This window comes from Pan troglodytes, chromosome 11 (genome assembly GCF_028858775.2).
Source record: "Pan troglodytes isolate AG18354 chromosome 11, NHGRI_mPanTro3-v2.0_pri, whole genome shotgun sequence".
In the NCBI taxonomy this organism is placed as follows: domain Eukaryota; kingdom Metazoa; phylum Chordata; class Mammalia; order Primates; family Hominidae; genus Pan; species Pan troglodytes.
Window position 1 is genome coordinate 61,302,938 of NC_072409.2, and position 18,230 is coordinate 61,321,167.

The 18,230-nt window shown below is 38.1% G+C and overlaps 1 protein-coding gene across 28 annotated transcripts in view; it reads right to left on the reverse strand.

Moving 5' to 3' along the window:
• The window catches only part of TRPM3 (transient receptor potential cation channel subfamily M member 3), a 901,150-nt gene that overhangs the window by 265,705 nt on the left and 617,215 nt on the right, over nucleotides 1-18,230 (reverse strand). For all 28 annotated transcript variants that reach the window (XM_054658878.2, XM_054658880.2, XM_009456711.5 and 25 more), the window contains exon 6: nucleotides 14,146-14,317. In XM_054658878.2, coding sequence (XP_054514853.1) covers nucleotides 14,146-14,317 — 172 coding nt within the window. The remainder of the gene's footprint in view (nucleotides 1-14,145; nucleotides 14,318-18,230) is intronic.

Consider the following 18,230-nt stretch of genomic DNA (forward strand, 5'->3'; position numbering starts at 1 on the left):
GGTGCCTAGGAACATGATGAAGGAGCACGATGGACAATTTTAGCTCCACTAGATTGTTCTCATGATATGGATGTAAACATGGGACATTTTCAGTATCTCCAATATAATAGTATATCTGGCTACAGCTAAGAATTGGGAATACACCTAGGCTTTTAGTCATTCACCAACCCTAAAGGGGGAAAATAATTTTGATTCTGATTTCAGCCATTATAAAATGTAAGCATCAAATGTATTACATTGGTCTCATCAGTTTTATACACATCCTTTATATGTGATTTGAAAATACTGTTCTCTCTAATGTCCTTAACCAGCCTCTCTTATGTTTCCTGACCTGACTCTTTCCTTTTGTTTTAAAAGGAGTAGCAGATTGCCAGAAGTAAGCAAGAGAAAAGAAGGTATGTCAAACACAGCTGTGGGGGCACTTGACCCACAGGTCAAGAATGGTATTCATACCCTTGAGGGAGAAAGGCACCCAACTCCTAGGCCCTGTGAATACACTACTTTCAAAGGTTTTCTTCCCTTCCCTCTCTCCCTTCCTGCTTCCCTCCCTCTTTCCCTCCCTCTTTCCCTCCCCCTCCCTTCCTTTCCTTTTCTTTCTTTTTTCGTTATAAAAGCAATATTTTCTCATTGTAAAAAACAACATCAAGCAATTTTTAAAGGTATAAAGTGAAAAGTGTCACTCCCTGTATTTTTTTCTCCCACCTCAAGTCTCACTCCCTGGAAACTGTAACTAATCAATGTTCACCTGTGTCCTTTCAGGTATTTTTATAAGTATATATATGTAATTTTAAGAAAATATAATATGATTATACTGAACATACAGTTGTACTATGTACAACTTTTAACTCGAGAAAAGAACAAACATACCCTTGAATATCTTTTATGTGAGCCCAACAGAGGTATTACATTATTCACAATGATTTCAGAATATTTCACTATATATTGACATACAATTTGTTTAACTAGTTGCTTACTGATGAATCTTTAGGCTATTTCCATTTTATTACTGTAAACAATATTGTGGTAAATATATGTAAAATGAATTCCTAGAAGTAAAATTATGGGGCTAAAGGGTACATACATTTCATATTTAATAGGGGCAGCCAAATTGTCTTCCAAATAAGACTGCGCTATTTATGCACCCACAATAAATGTGTAAGTACATATTTCTATATATACATAATGATACTCAATATTTTTAATCTTTGGCTTTTGCCAATTTGATAGGTTAAAAAATTGTTTCAATTTTCATTTACTCAATTATGAATGAGGTTGAGCACTTGTATTTTCTTTCCTATGATCTTCCTGCGGATAGATTTTGCTCACTTTCCTATAAGGATTTTAATATTTTTCTTTTTGATTTGTAGATACTCGGCATATTATGGAAATTAGCTCTTTGTCATTGTTGTGAATATTTTCTTTGCATTGCCACTTGTCTTTTGCATTTGTTCACTGTATTTTCTAATAGGGTTTTTTAACAGTTAGTTTATTTTTCTATGGAAGCTTAGCTTGTGTGAATGAAAAAGTTACAATAGCTATGAGTTTGATATTATGAAATGATGGAGGAAAAAGATGTTAAGCCAGAAGCTGAGCCAAGAAATTGTTTTGCAAGAGTACAGCGAGAGAAAAGGCAAGGTTTATTTTCAAAGTGCTTGCTTGTGGTTTCACTAAATCTGTAAGACAACAGATACTCCTAGGCTTTGTTCACTTCACAAGATGGAAAGGAAATCTCAGCTGTCTATAGAGCTACCATTTAGGTTTCATTGAATAATGCAAGCTAGAATTATATGAAAAAAACTAACTAGAGTTGGATTCTCTGTATCTTGATCTCTAAAACAAAGTGACCCAGTTCACTATTTATTAAGAGAACTCTAGCTAGTAATTATCTTTTCATAATTGCCATCAGCAAACACATCCAATTATATATTTACTGGCATTCCAAAGGCGTCAAGAGCCCTTCAGGACTGTCTGTATCTTGCCAAATCATTAGTTATCACTTAGGTGTTATTAAAGTATAAGAATGTCAAGTTAGATAATTGGTGTAAGAATCCTTTAAATCCCTCACAAACCCATCTGCTCATCAGAGCCTCCTAAAATGTTTCAACAGAGTCAGAGGATGGCTGCTTTTATTCCCTAAGACAGGTCTCTTGTTCTTTTCCCCCAAGAGGGCCAAAACCCAGTTATAACCTTTTTTTTCCAGGATAGATTTGAGAGGCTGGCCAACCTCCATTCTACCACCTGCTGCCAAGATTACTGGCATGTGTAGATGACATTAGAATTATCTTCCAGGATTCATCTTAGAAGCATTAACGTCAAAAGTACAGTGTCATAGAAACACTTCTATTTATTTTTAATATTTTGGAACTTAAAATGTTACGAAATGATGTGTAACAAAATATGTGGTAAAGGATCCATTAGAGAATGCACATGCATTAATGCATGGTGCTGCATATGCGATTATTATTTTGAGGCTAAGGGGATCTGTTTAGGTTTGTTAACTTAAAAAGTTAACTAAACCAGGATGGTCTAAAATAATCCATATCTTTTTAGGCAGTTTGTCTTAATCTGATTTCCACAGCTAGTGCAAGACTTATCACTAAAAAGCTCACAGGTAAAGAGCAAAAGGGCAAGATATGACTTGCAGCTGCAGGAGCTATTTATGAGTGAGGTTCTTCAATGAGCACGTTAGAATACACAGACATATCTTATTTATGAGTGGCAGATACATTTTATCTGATGTGCCAACTCCAGCCACCTCTTAATGACCATCTGTCTCTCAATATCTAGTCTTCCTTTCCTTCATACTGATAGGATTTTAGCTGGCTATGCATTTGTCCAGGATAAAGACTACATATTTCTAATCACCTTTTAGTAAGGTGTTAGCATGTGACAAAATACTGACACATAAGATGTGAGCTAAAATGGTGTGTGTGACTTCCTCACTGTGCCTTTGAAAGGAAGGGCAGGGCCTCCCCTTGCTCTTTTTTCCTGATTGCTTCTGGCCAGAATGTAGATGTGACAGTGGGCTCTCATGGACCATGCAAACAGGAATGCAAGAGCAAAGGAGATGAAATGAGTCCTCACAGGAGTGAGGCACTCACATCAGAGCTGAACTCATGTTCAGAGTAACATATGAATAGGAAAAATTCCTGTCTCATTGAAGCATCTATTACTTTGAGTCATTGTTACTGAGGCAGAATCTGTGTCCTAACTAAGGCTTTATGGTTATGAGGTATATCGAGACTCAGCGGGGAAAGTGTCATGCTAGGTTGGCAGTGTTGGGTAAGAGACCTGAAGATCTCCTGCCAATCTAATCTCTTACTACATGAATACACAGGTTACTCCAAAATGGAAAACTCCCCAGAAGAAATTCTCATTAGAAACTCATACCTAACTTTTGTCATCTTCCTATCTCTCTGTGCTACTACAGACCACCCAGTCTTGGCCTCTCTTTATTTAGTATAAATGCAAATAAATGAGACTTATCTAACCATCATAATAAGAATAAAAATAAATATGTCATATTTATTATATATTGTTTATTCATATATATAATCTTTTTAAAAAGCTTCCCAGGAAACTACATGTTTATTTCAATCATGTTGACATTACTAAAATATTTTTGGTTTTTTTTGGAACTGTTATTTCTGTTATAATAAAGTGACTGGGTCAAGTCACTTAAACTTTTTTGAACATTTGTTGTGCACAACATTAACGTCAGTGTTGGCGTCAGAGACATTGGTAAATTTATTGAGGATGTCAGTGGTGCTCGCTAGATAACCTCTGTCAGATTCCCATGACAAATTGTCTTCATGATTTAACAAAAGAAAACTACTAATACATATAGGGTTTTTACTATATAGTCCAGGAATGAAAGACATATGCCAGAAATGGAATGTGAATTTTTGAAAAGCATGATTCATGAATTTATTCATTCACTCAAGATTTATATTAGCCCCCTGGCCTATTTTCAAAATAATTCTCAGTAATTTATAGATTATATGTTAGAGTTATCTTTGCATTCAATTTAGTAACTCTTTATTCAGCTAGAAACTTGATTTATTAAATGATATCCTGGGCAATGCCCTCGAGTTAGAAGGCTGTCCAGAGACCCGCAGGTAAAGCACCCACATTTCTGGGCCCTTGCCTCTCCCCAAAGTCAGCTAATAACTGTGGACTGTAGGATTTCTCTGCGCATCAGGGACTCTGACAGGAAGGTGCTCAGCTTTGAGCACGTTTCTGGAGTCCCTTAGCCTGAAACATATAAAGCAGTGGTGCTAAGAGTGGGTGCTGCCGAATTGGAAATTCTGATCTAATTTACTTCATGAGTTAGTTCTGCCTGTTAAGCAAGTCAGCGTGTCTCTTCCCATGAAAAACAGCCTCCTACAGCTATTATGGAAGAAGGTCAATTTAAGTATATTTAGTTTTCAAATATGCTGAGAGCTCTAATACAGACAATGACTTTTGTCCTCATCTGGGAGAGAACAGGTTTAAGATTCAGTGCAAGTGAAATTAGATATGAGGAAGAACTTCCCAATAGCAAGTGGCATTAGGATTTGAAGGAGGTACCAGGGCTGATGTCCAGCTTGCTGTGGATTTAGGACGCCAGAGCCTTCACAGGTTTGTTAAATACATATTTTGAATCTCACTGCCATTCACTAGTAACATTTCCTCTACATATGTCTTTACACTTGTATAGGCTACCTTAGAAGGGTATAGTCTTGACAAGTGAGGAGAGGGTTATGGGAAAGATTTAGAAAACACAAAAAGAAAACTCAGGGTAACATGCTCCGAGTAGTGTTTCCTAAGAGATGCTGTTGGTATCTGGGCCAGGCGATTCTTCATGTGAGACTGTCCTGCATATTGTAGGATGTTGACATTCCTGGCCCCTCTCCCATGCCATTAATAAGCACCAGAAATTGTGACAACCCCAAATCCCACCTCTCACGTTTTAAAATGTCTTCCAGGGGAGGCACATAATCATAGATAAATAGGTGTGTTGGCTTAGGAACTTTATAATAAAACATATTTTTGCAGATATTTCTAAATACCAATATCCTCAAATACCAAATTTGATTATATTTTATGAATCCAGCAATTCTTTCTGCTACTTGTTTACTTAGAAATGCTAAGCCCATTTTAATCTGCTGCTTTAGAGAAAGGTACTCTAGGTGGCTTCATCAGATGAGACCACACTCAAATGTCAGATATTACTATACGGTAAAGAAAAAAACAGAGCTTCAAATTCTTCTCCAAGCAAACTTTGAAAGCAGCAAAAGCACTGGTTATGGAAATCAAAACCTACCCAGACACTCCATCAATTAATATTGCAAAATAGGTATATCTGTAAGGTCTGCCATGGGGAAATAATCCCTTAGACTAGATTACATATGACATAGATTTCACTTTCAAGTAGGGAGATAACAAAGTCAGAAAATTCTAGCCTCATAATGAAATTTCCTATACCCAAGGTTGAGGTTCACAATATAATCAGATGTGCAATCCAAATAAAGTTTCCATTCAGCCTAACCTAAAATATAATTCAAAGACAAAGGAATAACACCTCAATCAAATGGAGCCTGAAGACAACTAGATTTCTGTCCTCTTCTAATTTTTTTGAATAAAATGGTAAATCACAAGAAAAAAATCTGATATTGACTCAAATCTAATATTTCAAGATATAGTCTCGGTCAATTCATATTCAGCTCAAGTTCCTACACCTCCAACAAGTCGAGTACTCAAAAATCCTAATGCCATTTATGACTACTCTAAGACACTGATACAGCTTGGATTTTTAAAGAAAGCTTAATTTTTCTCTATTATTCTCTGTTTACTGAGGCAGGAGGGACAACTACAGTTTAGAATATATTTCTTATTGCTGCAGTGACTAAGAAATTAAATTACTCTGTAACAAATAATAGAGGCATAGTGATATGCAGCACAATCTAATTTTAAGCCTCCACTTTTCCCTTTGAACCTTTCTGTAACTAAAGAGAGTATAAGACTTCTCTTTAAGAAGCAGAGCCAGGTTATGATTTGTTATAGGACTTTTTTTTGTTTGTTTGTTTGTTTGTTTGTTTGTTTTTGAGACAGAGTCTCGCTCTTGTTGCCTGGGCTGGAGTGCAATGGTGAATTCCTGACCTCAGGTGATCCGCCCACCTTGGCCTCCCAAAGTGCTGGGATCACAGGCGTGAGCCACTGCGCCGAGCCTGTTATAAGACATTCTGATGAACACCTTGGGCTCTGATGGGCTTTGAGAGAGAAGGTCCAAGTCTCAGGTTGGAACCTATGGCAGTGAGGCTGTGTAGACATGGCACAGGGCACTGAACCGCCAAGAAGTCAGGAAAGGAATCAATGCTTTTGAACTGCCACATGACAGAATCATATCTCGACTCCTTTAATCACAACGACTCCTTTAATCACAACTCCATCTGTAAGCTAGGGAATTGTTATCCCTAGCTTACAGATGGAGAAATAAAGTCAAATACAGTAGCTTGCCCAAGGTCACAGAGCCCTGACAATCTCAACTCCCAGGCTGCCTGCCACTGTTACTTTATGTCACTAGCAACAGACAAAGACTTCCTCCTCTCCCAAAAGTTATACTCTTCTCTTTAAACCCTTAAAAGAAAGTCACAATTGCTGAAGATCTTTCTAATCTTGAATTCTAAGAATTGCAATGTAATATTCATCTTAAATAGTTTTTGGCTAGCTGAAAGTCGAATTTGCAACCAGAAAAGATGATTGTTAAATCTTTAAGACAAATTTCAGCATGCAATAGTGTATTTCTTAATTTTTATTTTCTGAAAGAATTGTTAAAAAATTCTTAGACTAATATTTGCCATGATGCTGCTACTGAGTTAAAGAAATATTTTTAAGATCTAGCCTATGTGTGGCCAACATTGGTTTAAAAAATGCTTTTGTACTGAAATATTTATAAAAGAAATGATATGCTGTCTGGATTTCCTTCAAAATTATTCAGAGGTGGAAGTAGGTGGGTATATGGATAGAGAAAACAAGATTGGCCAAGGGCTGATAAATATAGAGGCTGGATGATAGCTGTAGGGTGGCTATAATAACATTCTTTAATAATAACAATTTTATAAGAATTTTAAATTCTTATCAGGATACATAGATGCTACTTTCTGGAGTAGTCCCTTGGTATCCACTCTTTAAGCTAACACATGTTTATTGAGCAGCTACTATGTTTCCAGCAATATATTAAGTTGGTCGAACTTATATAAACATCTGAACAGTAAAATAAATATTAAAAATTATTTATTATGAACCTGTTTACTTAAACACTTTCAAGGTGTGAGTCACTTTTGATAATTTACTTAACCATCTCTCTGTACATCAATCTACTCTTTTAGATTAATGATTTTATGTTCTTTTAAATGTCAGGCATAACATTTTTTTCATTCATAGACACTGATGGTACTTTAGGGATACAGATATACAGAGAATAAATCAGTTTCTTTCTCTTGCTTCTCCATCTCTCTTTCCTACTTGCCAGGTAAAATCCCAGATTGATGCCTATTCTACCACTGTAACTGAACATGGCTGGAAAAAACCATACAACTCTGATGATTCATGCTGCTTTAAATTTACAACCACAAATACCAACTGTGCTGCATGAGAATTCTAAATTTTCCTAGTCTGTTCATTCTCCCAGTCTCTAAACTGACTGTAGTTGTTTTCTGTCCCTAATGTTCAACACCTTCTCCTCTTACACACTCCTAGCCAATAAGCTCCTGTATTATTTTATGTAGATATAGAAGCTATGTTTAGAGAATCACCTTATCTTTGCACCAGAAAGTGTCCCTTCCTACCCACATCTGTGCCCGTAATTCTCTGCTTTTCCTCCTGTTCTTCATTTGTGCATGTTCTTTATTTCTGGGTGGAATCTCACCGCTTCTCAAAAACTTTGTACAAATTCCCTAGAGACTAGTCCTCAGTCCCTTTCTTTTCTGTAAACACTCCTTAGGGGCTTTCATGTTGTCCCATTGTTTTAAGGACACAGTGGTGTCTCAAAGGATGACCATGCATCACCCTTGAAGTGTCTATTCCTTACCCTGAATGCTCAATTCAATAGCAAGCCCTCTTGAGCTCTATTTTCAAAATATATCTTAGGACAAAGATTTTATAATGCCATTTATATGAGGTACCTAAAATCGGCAAATGCATAAAGATAGAAAGTAGAAGAGTGGCCACTAGGGGTTGGGGGAGGGGGTAATGTGTAATGGGGAGTTAGTGTTTAATGAGTACAGAGTTACAGTTTGGAATGGTGAAAACATTCTGGAGATGAATGGTGGTGATCATTGCACAAAAACAATGTAAATATATTTAAGGAAACTGAATTGCACACTTAAAAATCATTAAAATGGTAAATTCTAGGTTATGTATATTTATTTTACCACAGTTTCAAAAACAAAGCTTTGTCTTCTGTGTGTGTGTGTGTGTGTGTGTGTGTGTAAGTGTGTGTGTGTTCCCCAAAGTAAGTCCCCTGGTATTTGGGTCTGTGCCTCTCTCCTACTTCGTACTCCAGACTTCTCCCTAACTGGGTCCTTGCTTGTCAATATGCCCATGTGTCACTACCCGCCTTGATAATCTAGCAAGGGCCCGGTGTTTTCATGAATGGGATGTGATGTGTCCCTGACAATCTACCCCAAAACTAGCATCTGATGGTGGCTTCTCCAGCATCTCTGGCATCCTGACCATCTGCCGTGGCCTGCTCTTCAGCTCTGCACTGCTGGCCTCTCCTCCTCACGGAGGCTAGGCTGCTGCCCATGAGCCTCTCTGGGCTTCCCCTGCAGTGCTCCCCCCAACCCCATGCACACACACGTACACACACACGCAAAATCCAACCACTTGCTACTACCTCCACTGCTGCCATCCTTTTTCAAACCAGTTATCTCTCACCTGCATTATTGCAATAGCCTCCTGAAGGCATTTCCTTGTTTTTTTTGTTTTTGTTTTTGTTTTTGTTTTTGAGACGGAGTCTTGCTCTTTTGCCCAGGCTGGAGTGCAGTGGCCCGATCTCAGCTCACTGCAAGCTCCGCCTCCTGGGTTCACGCCATTCTCCTGCCTCAGCCTCCCGAGTAGCTGGGACTACAGGCGCCCGCCACCACGCCCGGCTAATTTTTTCTATTTTTAGTAGAGACGGGGTTTCACCGTGTTAGCTAGGATGGTCTCGATCTCCTGACCTCGTGATCCGCCCGCCTCGGCCTCCCAAAGTGCTGGGATTACAGGCGTGAGCCACCGTGCCCGGCCCATTTCCTTGTTTTTAATCTTGCTCTCTACCTCAGTTTAATCTCTACGTACTATAGCAGAGTGATGTTTTAAATAATTAGGGAGACCCTGTAATGTCCCAGATCCAGTCTTGGTTAGAATAAGCTCCAACTCTTTACCAAGCTTTCCCCGCTCCTCACTGAACACCTGGTGGCTTAGTTCCTGCTTTCACTCTCCACAGAATGCTCTTTCACAGCCAGCCGCTTGCTTCATTCAGGTTGTTGCATAAATGATACCTCCTCATAGAGGTCATTCCTGATCACCTAATGGAAACTGTCCTCCCAATGCACACGTGTGCATGCACACAAGTGCACTGATAGATGCTTTACTCTGCCTTATTTTTCTCGAAAGCACTTTTTAAAAACTATCGGCCATCACACAGTTAGTCATTTTCTTACTTATTACTATGGTTGCCCCCCTTGATGTAAGCTCAATGAATTGTTCATTGCTGCTATTCTAGACCTTAACCATGACTGGTACTTAGTAGGAATTCGATAAGTATTTATTTACTAAAGGAATGACTGAAATTGTTCCTTGCATATTAAATTTGAAGTTTAAAAAACTGTAGATGGAAGAGCATTGTGAGGCAGGTAACTGCTCATGTCTGAAAGGCTTCTCTTTTATAAACAAAGCCCATCACTAACTGATGATGATGTTTCAGTCCTGACTGTTGGCTGTAGGAATGCAATGGGAGAGGAGGGACAATGAAAGTCAGAGTGTGGAGAAAAAGGTCAAACACTGGTGCTTGGAGTATGTTTTCAGTGATCATTGCCATGTTGATGAAAAAGCATTTATGAGTCTCCTGAACAGGATTCACTTAATGTTTAGGGGAAATATTCTTCAGAAGATTACACCATTTATGTAAGAAAACAGGCTCGTTGATAGGATACTACAGTATGCAGGTCACCCCTAAGTGATGAGGGGGAATGGAACTTTAGCAAGGAAATGCTGAGGGGCGTTCATACCTCCCTGGGGCCATCCTGAGTGTAAGAGGTGGTAGACACTGTTATTGTGGCATAGTGTTTCATTTTCAGGAAATTGAATTACACATTTGTAAATTAGATTTCCTAAACATCTGAAGCAGGAAATGAAAAAGTAAATGGAATTTTTAGGATAAACTTATGGAATAAAATTTTATCTTTTTAATTTTTTTGTTTTATTTTTTTTTGAGATGGAGTCTTGCTCTGTCGCCCAGGCTGGAGTGCAATGGCATGATCTCGGCTCACTGCAAGCTCCGCCTCCAGGGTTCAAACAATTCTCCTGCCTCAGTCTCCCGAGTAGCTGGGATTACAGGCACCCGCCACCATGCCCAGCTAATTTTTGTATTTTTAGTAGAGACGGGGTTTCACCATGTTGGCCAGGCTGGTCTCGAACTCCTGACATCGTGATCCACCTGCCTCGGCCTCCCAAAGTGCTGGGATTAAAGGTGTGAGCCACTGTGCCCGGCCATAAAATTTTATTTTTAAAAGGAAGAACCACAAAGTGTCCATGTTAGAAAGTAGATTTGCTGTTCTAAATTGCTGACTGAGGATTGCATTAAAGGTTTGTATTCTTCTGCCGTTTTTCATGTTAAGACCAGGTCCGCTTTTTGCCTGTCTTTGTGTCTTTGTCAGTGCTGTTCTGGAGGCCTTTGTGTTCTCAGTGAGCATTTTTTGCTGTTAATTGAATGGAGACCTCAAAGGTCCTGCTTTACCTACTTCAAAGGGCCTGGGTCACTCCCTACCCTCTAAGGAGCTTGCTGCTCCATCCGACTTTGGGGGCTGAGTACAGTAATGAGGGAAGTTGACCTAATGACTTATGAGTCACTCACTTGTAGGGCGACCCATTATCTCAGTTTGCCCGGACTGAGGGGGCCCAGGGATTTGGGACTTTCACGGCTAAACCTAACAAAGTCCCAGGCAAACTGAGACAAGTTGGTCACCCTACCACTATTAAGTTCAGGGGTAGAACTGCTATAGGAGCTAACTCTTGACATTCACTACAGCTCATGCACAAATTCCTTACCTTGGGCCTTTTTACTTCCTGTGACTTCAGAATTTCTCTTGGGCTTCTATAACTCTCCTCTCACCATTTAATTATTAATATATTCACTGGAAGAGGAGCCTGTGGGTCTCTATGAAGCCACAAATACAGTCCCAAAAGTAAGTCCCGTGGTACCTGGATCTGTGCCTCTCCCCTCCTTTGTACTCTAGACTCCTGACGGGTCCCTGCTTGTCAAGTGCCCATGTGCCACTACCTGCCTTGATAATCTAGCAAAGGTTTGGTGTTTCCATAAATGGAATGTGATGTGTCCCTGATGATCTACCCAAGGACTAGTATCGGGTGGTGACTCCTCCAGCATTCCTGACATGCTGACCATCCACCGTGGCCTGCTCTTCAGCTGCGTGCTGTTGGCCTCTGCTCCTCAGGGAGGCCAGGCCACTGTCCATGAGCCTCCCTGGGCTTCCCCTGCAGTGCCATCCATATATGCAGCAGCTCTGCCATTTCTGAAGAAAGTCACCCCTTCAGGCACGTACACTGCAAAAGGGTACTCCCTCTGGGATGATCAAGTAGAAAAAGGAACCCCCTTCCTCTAGGCATTCTGGAAGGTGCCAAAGTTTGACTAAAACCTAGGCTCTGGCTGGGTTTTAACTCCAGCTCCCATCCCCTTTGCTGGGTGCGTAACTTACACGAACACATCCCTAGGCCTGCTACCCACACTACTGGCTAACCAGTCCAGCTGCCACCAGGGCCTGCCACAATGACATGCTTTGCCTCTCTGGACCGATTTTGTCTTATTACCGAGTACTGAACTTGACCCTGAATTTATTCCTTGTTTCCTTGCTCTTATCCTCTTCAGCTTCTAGCTCAGTCCTATTTAAGCTCTCATTCTTAACTTGATGGTGTACAGAAAGTCATGCTGCAGCTTATAAAAACCTAAATAGATAACACTGATTACATAACATTTGCCCATTCTATCAAGTACTATAATGGAACTCAATTTTAGTATTTACAGTAAAACCTACAACCCATTGATCACAGTGCTTTGTTACATTTGATCTCTGCTGGTCTCTGTATATTTTCTAGTCTTTTCTACTCTTTTTGTTTCCAGAAGATGTTCACCTTGGGATAATAACACTTGTGTTTCTTCTTTCCAAAGACAGTTGGGGAAGGAAATTTCCTAATATAATTTTTATTTCAGACCTAGGACAAAATTTATTATTTCAGGTTTCACCGTGAAAAATATGAAACCATGAAACATGACACTTAAACAGTAGCAGTCCCTAAAAGGTGGGACCAGAAAAGAGAGTGTAGGAAGGAGAAGCTGTGGTCTGATAAATCTAACATCCCTGTTTTTGGAGGAAGGTGGCTATGGCAATGAAGACCCATTTGGGACAGGTGCAGAGAAAAATCTAGAGAAGGGAAAAGTCATTTGGAAAAGTTGAATCACAGTACATAGAACCTCTGAAAACTCATCTAGCCAAAGGGAATCTTTTGTTCTTTGGAACTGTAGACTTTGGAATTTCAATCAATTAGATCAAAGTTTCCCTGATGGGACATCTAATTACCACAAAGTTTGAGCTTGCCATGCATCCTCACCTGTTACTTTATAAAAACAAATAGAATTTTATTTTGTGAGGCGGGACGGTAGATTGCTTTCATACCTAAATTGCATTTACATGCAAGCCACTTAGTGATCTGGGGAGCATTGCTGTTTTGATGATGCTAACTTTCACAGTTAAAACAAATGTTTACACAATAAATACAGCAAATAGAGATTCCTATGCGCTTAAGAGATAATATTAGCATAACTATGTACTATGTGGTTCACATATACATCTATCTATATCTAAATCCATATGTATCTAGAAACAATGAGTACATACTTAACATTCAGACAATTAAAATTTCATGAAGATAGTTTCACATGATGCTTTAGCTTAGAGAGTGAATGTTCATTTTTTTTTTTCTGTGTTCTTTTTCTTTTTTTTTTTATTATACTTTAAGTTTTAGGGTACATGTGCACATTGTGCAGGTTAGTTACATATGTATACATGTGCCATGCTGGTGTGCTGCACCCACTAACTCGTCATCTAGCATTAGGTATATCTCCCAATGCTATCCGTCCCCCCTCCCCCCTCCCCACCACAGTCCCCAGAGTGTGATATTCCCCTTCCTGTGTCCATGTGATCTCACTGTTCAATTCCCACCTATGAGTGAGAATATGCGGTGTTTGGTTTTTTGTTCTTGCGATAGTTTACTGAGAATGATGGTTTCCAATTTCATCCATGTCCCTAAGAGTGAATGTTCAATTTCTTTGAAATGCCTTTGCACAGTTAGATCGTTGCTAAGTTCAAAATCTGATTCTTTTGCTTTTCTGTTTAGCCACCAAAAAAAGCTTAATAAATAGAAACATTTTCACATGATGCTTTAGCTTAGAGAGTGAATGTTCAATTTCTTTGAAATGCCTTTGCACAGCCAGATCGGTGCTAAGATCAAAATCTGATTCTTTTGCTTTTCTGTTTAGCCACCAAAAAGAGCTTAATAAATAGAAACTTTTCTCCTTAGAGTACCATGCAGATGATGAAGGAAAAGTCTGAAGAGAAAGCTTATCTGCATACACATACCCCAGATGGAGTTGAATTTTTCACACATGATACACAAGCTGGAGTCAGTAATTGTGTAATTACTTCTTACGCCTCCAATTGTTCTCCTCTGGATGGCTTCCTCTCATTCTAAGCTCTGGCCCAGTAGAAATAATGGTTCATATTTAAAACTTGCTCAAGTTTTTATTACATTGCTGCATGGTGTACTTAAAGTTATTCACTTTCAGCATACTTCCTACGAGCCATGCCAGTGGGAACAACCGCTACTTACTTGTGTTTATCTTCTGGAGTGAAATATGCTTTTCCAGTTGTCTTCGAAGTTTCACCTCTGCTCCATATTTTCCAGTGGTCCCGTTGTCAGCCAGAATGAAGTGGGAATGCATGCTGTTGAGAACAGTGAGCTTGCTCATGGGATTGGACATGGTCTGGTATGGCCGGACAACCTGCAGGGTATCAAATGGAAGAGGCAGAAGTCAGAAAAAAAGAACACAAGATATGAAAAGGAGAATCAGACAGAGGAAAGAGAGAAAGAAAGAACATCAGTTCTGTGGTACAGTGAAAGTGCAGTCTACATCTTCTTCTTAGTATTGCTTTGGATAGAGGCAAGATTTATGGCAAAAGTTATTCAAAGCAAGACTGTGCTTAAATGAGTATTTATTTATTTACTGAAATGAGGCAGAAAATAGAGATGGTGCTCTCATTGTACTAAAAACTGGCATGCCAATGATTGTTTCATTTTGAAGTCAACCTTGTATTTGCTAATGATCCCAAAATAATTTTACAATCAAGTTATTGTGTTTCTTTCCTTTCTCTATCATGTCCATACTTTAACAGGCACAGCAGAACAATTATAATTCTGGAGATGGTGGCGGGGAGCTAGGAGAAATGTGATTCTTTCTGTCAATCTCATTCAGTAATTTGAAGTTCTCTTATTTAAAATCAACATTATTCTTACTAGATACCTTATTTAGGTGGAAATCTTGAATATAAAATAATTGTCTCATGAGACAGATATGAATCAGGCCCAAAATGTTCAACTCTGTCTCATTCTACCTTTTTTGTTATTTTAATTTCATGGTGAATTACACTACTTAAAATAGAGCAATTTCAATGTGGCCTTCCAGATTTTTTTTTTTTTTTGTATAAAAAGAACAGCAATACCTATTGCGAGCTAGTTGCTCTATACATGTTATCTATATTCCTTGCAACGATCCTGCAAAATAGATGCTATTGTGTTCATTTTGTAGGCGAAGAAACTAAGAAATGGAGAGGTAAAGTAAGTTTTCTGAGAGTCTACCACACACACAATCAGAATTCATACCCAGGACTGCCTGATTCCAAAATCTATGCTTATTTTTCTTTCCCATACTGCTTAGACCCAGTGGAAACATAAGATGATGGGTTGGAAATCTACTCCTAAAATATTTAGGTAAGAACTGCACTCAAGACTATAGAAAGAGAATATTCAACAGGCTAATTGCTACATGGTCTCAGTACAGCTATCACTGTATTGAATCATCAAAATTGACAGGAAAGAAATAAATGCTACTGAATTTTTATTTTTGTGCCTTTACAGAGTGTGTACATTAATTATAGAATTGAGATGCTCTTGTTCTTTTTCAGTATGTAATAACACACTATAAAAAGCTGTAGTAAGATTGAGTAGTTTGTTAAAGGAATTACAAAGTGATTTATAAGGGCAGCCCTCAATAGTGAAGAACTCATGTAAGTCATTTTTTTAGACCTTGATTCTGATTCAAAATCCCACATTTCTATGTGTCTGGCAAATAAAATGTACTCAATAAATAGTGAATGAATGAATGAATAGGCAAACTTGAGACAGACATGATTTTGTTCAACACTGAAAAAAAATCCTTTCTTTTCTGAATTGAAGATTGATCTCATTTAAATATAAAATGTGTATATAATTCTGAGCTTCTGAAAAAGCCTTCAGTCCTATTAATATATAGGACTTTTTTGTTAATGTAGCATTAATTTAATGTAGTATTGCTATAATGTTAATTTGTCAATGTAGCATTAATGTAGCATTTGTTAATGCAGCATTAATATAAGGTTAATTCACAGCTTCATTTAGTTGGCTCTTATTGATAAAAGAAGTCTATAACTTTTTGATTATTGTCTCTAGTAATTGCAAGGAGCAGTAATCAATTACTGCTTTGTCTAGATGATTGCGTAAGAGTCCCCCGAAACACAGAGACAGTGGTTTGCTAATCCCATCCTGAGCTTGTTATCACTGGAAGAGTAGGTTGCTTGTGGTTAAAATTTCCATTTTGTTGCTACTTGTTTTTTATCATAAAACATTCATTCTACAGCAGAGTGCAAGTTAATAAATATTAATGCTTTATTGAAAGAGGCTCAGCAGAAAGACTCTCCTGTTCTTAAAGTGCCTCTGCATTGTGCTTGTAGACAAAAGAAAATGCTTTAGTTACTGTTCTCTCTTTTCTAGTAGCAGTTCCTGCAAGAGTCCTTGAGAAGGAGGGGTAAGACCAAAGCAGTCTGTGAGAGGCAGGGGACAGTGGGTTTTCGAGAGGTTAAACTGTGTGTAATAGTGAACACCGGGCATTTGTGCTGGCTGAGACGTAAGCCCATGTTTTTTAATTCCTATGAACATATTTAAAGACTATCAGTGAAAGTGAAATTTTCAAATGAATAAAGGAATGAAAATAATTCTCGGCCAAGCTGATGTATTCACCACAATCTAAGAATAAAAGAAGAAAATTAAATAATCTATATTCTATATACAGTATCTGTATTCTAAGGACGTGGGTGCTCCAGTCTTCTGACTTTTGACTTTCTTTTCTTGTGAAACATAGCTCAGCGGCTCTTTGGGAATACTGCACATCTGAATTGGTCATGGCAAAAGGGTCAAATTTACAGTTTCACTCATGAGTTTCAATTTCTTCATCTTACTGATCCCTATTCTTTTGATCTTATGTGGAAGCCAGTCAAGTGTGGTCATATTTTGGGAGAGAGTTTGTCTGCTGAATAATAAGGGATAAAAATTGAAAAATAAGTAAAGTGTCCTAATTTAGTTTTCAGTCATCATTGGAGAAAGATGTGCTGAATCGTGGAATAATTCTGAACATATGAATTGTGGAAATTTGTTTGAATCTCAGTTTTGCTAATGACTGTGTGAATCTGAGTCTCACTTTTTTAATCTGTAGAAGGGAAATGATAAAACCACTTACCTCTTGGGGATTAGTTGAGATTATATGTGCAAAGTGCCTGGCACTATGCCAAGCTCATAGCAGGCATTCTATAAATGTTAATTCCTTCTCCGGCTCTGCTCTATTTTACCAACTATAAGCTAATTTTCCAATTGTAAACTAGTGATCAAAATAAAATGATATGAGACAAATCAGTGACTTTTGTTTTGCATGAGATAGAAATCAATGTAAGTAAAGAAAAAAAAAAATCAGCAGTCTGTTGCCAAAATATGCAAAGTGCTTTTTCTTTGCCATGTCCTCCCAGGCATCTAAGAGGGTGATGGTCTGAAACTATTTGCTGATTACTGAAAAGTTAGAAATAACTTCCCAAATACCTCAAAGGAATACAGTTTGGTCTAACTTGCCTACAAAATCCATTTAATATTCTTCATAGCAAACGTACCAGCAATCTATTTTTGTTTGAGTTATAATTTACATATCTAAAAAGATTTGCTGATCTTCCTGTTATGCTTTCCAAATTAAAAAAATAGTGTATTTTAATAACATGAATACAAATGAATTTTTTCTTCTGAAAAAATTTTGGAAGTAATGAAGCCATTTTCATTGTTAAGAAATTGTAAAATAGGACTTTTTTTTTTTTTGGAATTGTGTCTGTGTGTGTGGTAAGAACAATTTGATGTGTTCATAATTTGTAGGTATATTGGATTACTGTGGCATGTTTCTCAGCCAGGCTTTCCTGAGAAATTAAGTCCTACTGCCCCGCAGCATCCATTGCATGTAATGGATCACTTTCTTTCCCAAGAACATAGGATGATCCAGGTTATGTACTATCTTTGGAGAATCGAGAAGACAGTCACTCAAACAATTTCCTGTTTTGCAGTTCAGATAAGAAACCTGAGTTGAGAAAGGCTGAATGGTGTCTGAAAGGGCTTCACATCAGGTGAGCTTTTATAGTTGGTAAATACAGTAGTATGATGGGTAGAAAAAAAAAAGAATGAATAAGACCTACTATTTGATAGCACAATAGGATGACTATAGTCAATAATAACTTAATTAAATCTTTTTAAATAACTTAAAGAATGTAACTGAATTATTTGTAACTCAAAGGATAAATGCTTGAGGGAATGACTACCCCATTCTCCAGGTTGTGCTTATTTCATAGTGCATG